This window comes from Oncorhynchus tshawytscha, unplaced genomic scaffold, assembly GCF_018296145.1.
Source record: "Oncorhynchus tshawytscha isolate Ot180627B unplaced genomic scaffold, Otsh_v2.0 Un_contig_607_pilon_pilon, whole genome shotgun sequence".
Lineage (NCBI taxonomy): Eukaryota > Metazoa > Chordata > Actinopteri > Salmoniformes > Salmonidae > Oncorhynchus > Oncorhynchus tshawytscha.
The window spans coordinates 57501-61219 of record NW_024608462.1 but is presented as its reverse complement, the minus strand read 5'-3'; the positions used below and the strand labels follow the sequence as shown (position 1 = coordinate 61219).

Here is a 3719-nt window from a genome sequence, read left to right as displayed (position 1 = left end):
CTAACATTACTCTGGTATTACTACCATTACTCTGATATTACAAACATTACTCTGATATTACCAGCATTACTTACATTTACTCTGATATTACTAACATTACTCTGATATTACTAACATTACTCTGATATTACTAACATTACTCTGATATTACCAACATTACTCTGATATTACCAACATTACTCTGATATTACCTGATAACATTACTCTGATATTACATTACATTACTCTGATATTACTAACATTACTCTGATATTACAAACATTACTCTGATATTACTAAGCATTACTCTGATATTACTAACATTACTTACTCTGATATTACTAACATTACTCTGATATTACTAACATTACTCTGATATTACCAACATTACTCTGATATTACCAACATTACTCTGATATTACCAACATTACTCTGATATTACTAACATTACTCTGATATTACAAACATTACTCTGATATTACAAACATTACTCTGATATTAACATTACTCTGATATTACATTACTCTGATATTACTAACATTACTGATATTACTAACATTACTCTGATATTACTAACATTACTCTGATATTACTAACATTACTCTGATATTACTAACATTACTCTGATATTACAAACATTACTCTGATATTACAAACATTACTCTGATATTACTAACATTACTCTGATATTACTAACATTACTCTGATATTACTAACATTACTCTGATATTACTAATTACATTACTCTGATATTACTAACATTACTAACATGATATTAACATTACTCTGATATTACAAACATTACTCTGATATTACTAACATTACTCTGATATTACCAACATTACTCTGATATTACCAACATTACTCTGATATTACAAACATTACTCTGATATTACTAACATTACTCTGATATTACTAACATTACTCTGATATTACTAACATTACTCTGATATTACTAACATTACTCTGATATTACTAACATTACTCTGATATTAACATTACTCTGATATTACAAACATTACTCTGATATTACTAACATTACTCTGATATTACTAACATTACTCTGATATTACTAACATTACTCTGATATTACTAACATTACTCTGATATTACAAACATTACTCTGATATTACTAACATTACTCTGATATTACTAACATTACTCTGATATTACTAACATTACTCTGATATTACTAACATTACTCTGATATTACTAACATTACTCTGATATTACCAACATTACCTGAATTACATTACTCTGATATTACTAACATTACTCTGATATTACTAACATTACTCTGATATTACTAACATTACCCTGATATTACTAACATTACTCTGATATTACTAACATTACTCTGATATTATTAACATTACTCTGGTATTACTAACATTACTCTGATATTACTAACATTACTCTGATATTACTAACATTACTCTGATATTACTAACGTTACTCTGGTATTACTAACATTACTCTGATATTACAAACATTACTCTGATATTACTAACATTACTCTGATATTACTAACATTACTCTGATATTACTAACATTACTCTGATATTACTAACATTACTCTGATATTACTAACATTACTCTGATATTACTAACGTTACTCTGGTATTAACATTACTCTGATATTACAAACATTACTCTGATATTACTAACATTACTCTGATATTACTAACATTACTCTGATATTACAAACATTACTCTGATATTACAAACATTACTCTGATATTACTAACATTACTCTGATATTACTAACATTACTCTGATATTACTAACATTACTCTGATATTACTAACATTACTCTGATATTACTAACATTACTCTGATATTACTAACATTACTCTGATATTACTAACATTACTCTGATATTACTAACATTACTCTGATATTACTAACATTACTCTGATATTACTAACATTACTCTGATATTACTAACATTACTCTGGTATTACTAACATTACTCTGATATTACTAACATTACTCTGATATTACTAACATTACTCTGATATTACTAACATTACTCTGATATTACTAACATTACTCTGATATTACTAACATTACTCTGATATTACTAACATTACTCTGATATTACTAACATTACTCTGATATTACTAACATTACTCTGATATTACTAACATTACTCTGATATTACTAACATTACTCTGATATTACTAACATTACTCTGATATTACTAACATTACTCTGATATTACTAACATTACTCTGATATTACTAACATTACTCTGATATTACTAACATTACTCTGATATTACTAACATTACTCTGATATTACATTACATATTACTAACTTACTCTGATATTACTAACATTACTCTGATATTACTAACATTACTCTGATATTACTAACATTACTCTGATATTACTAACATTACTCTGATATTACTAACATTACTCTGATATTACTAACATTACTCTGATATTACTAACATTACTCTGATATTACTAACATTACTCTGATATTACTAACATTACTCTGATATTACTAACATTACTCTGATATTACTAGCATTACTCTGATATTACTAACATTACTCTGATATTACTAACATTACTCTGATATTACTAACATTACTCTGATATTACTAACATATACTAACATTACTGATATTACTAACATTACTCTGATATTAACTTAACATTAACTTACTGATATTACTTACATTACTCTGATATTACATTACTCTGATATTACTAACATTATTAACATTACTCTGATATTACTAACATTACTCTGATATTACTAACATTACTCTGATATTAAACATTACTCTGATATTACTAACATTAATATTACATTACTCTGATATTAACTTAATATTACAACATTACTCTGATATTACTAACATTACTCTGATATTACTAACATTACTCTGATATAACATTACTAACATTACTCTGATATTAACTAACATTACTCTGATATTACTAACATTACTCTGATATTACTAACATTACTCTGATATTACTAACATTACTCTGATATTACTAACATTACTCTGATATTACTAACATTACTCTGATATTACTTAATATTACTAACATTACTCTGATATTACTTAACATTACTCTGATATTACTAATTACATTACTCTGATATTACTAACATTACTCTGATATTACTAACATTACTCTGATATTACTAACATTACTCTGATATTACTAACATTACTCTGATATTACTAACATTACTCTGATATTATTAACATTACTCTGATATTAACATTACTCTGATATTACTAACATTACTCTGATATTAACATTACTCTGATATTATTAACATTACTCTGATATTACTAACATTACTCTGATATTACTAACATTACTCTGATATTACTAACATTACTCTGATATTACTAACATTACTCTTAATATATTTTTTAAAGTCCTGGTCGTAGAATGTGAATCCTTGTTTTCTTTCCTCTGCAGAATCAGCTGCTGACAAAGGGAATGGTGATACTGAGGGACAAAATGCGTTTCTATGAAGGTATGAATCATATTACATTATTAATACAATAAAGATGTAGTACTACTTACTAATACAATAAAGATGTAGTACTACTTACTAATACAATAAAGATGTAGTACTACTTACTAATACAATAAAGATGTAGTACTACTTACTAATACAATAAAGATGTAGTACTACTTACTAATACAATAAAGACGTAGTACTGTTTGAAGTACTGTCGTAGTACTGTTTGAAGTACT

The 3719-nt window shown here is 25.6% G+C and overlaps 1 protein-coding gene across 1 annotated transcript in view; it reads left to right on the top strand.

Moving 5' to 3' along the window:
• Positions 1 to 3437: 3437 nt before the first annotated feature.
• Positions 3438 to 3719, top strand: part of LOC121843550 (proline-rich protein 5-like) — a gene marked incomplete at its 5' end in the record, with an annotated part of 23248 nt that continues 22966 nt past the window's right edge. Inside the window, 1 exon segment of the mRNA XM_042313189.1 lies at positions 3438 to 3495. Coding sequence (XP_042169123.1) covers positions 3438 to 3495 — 58 coding nt within the window.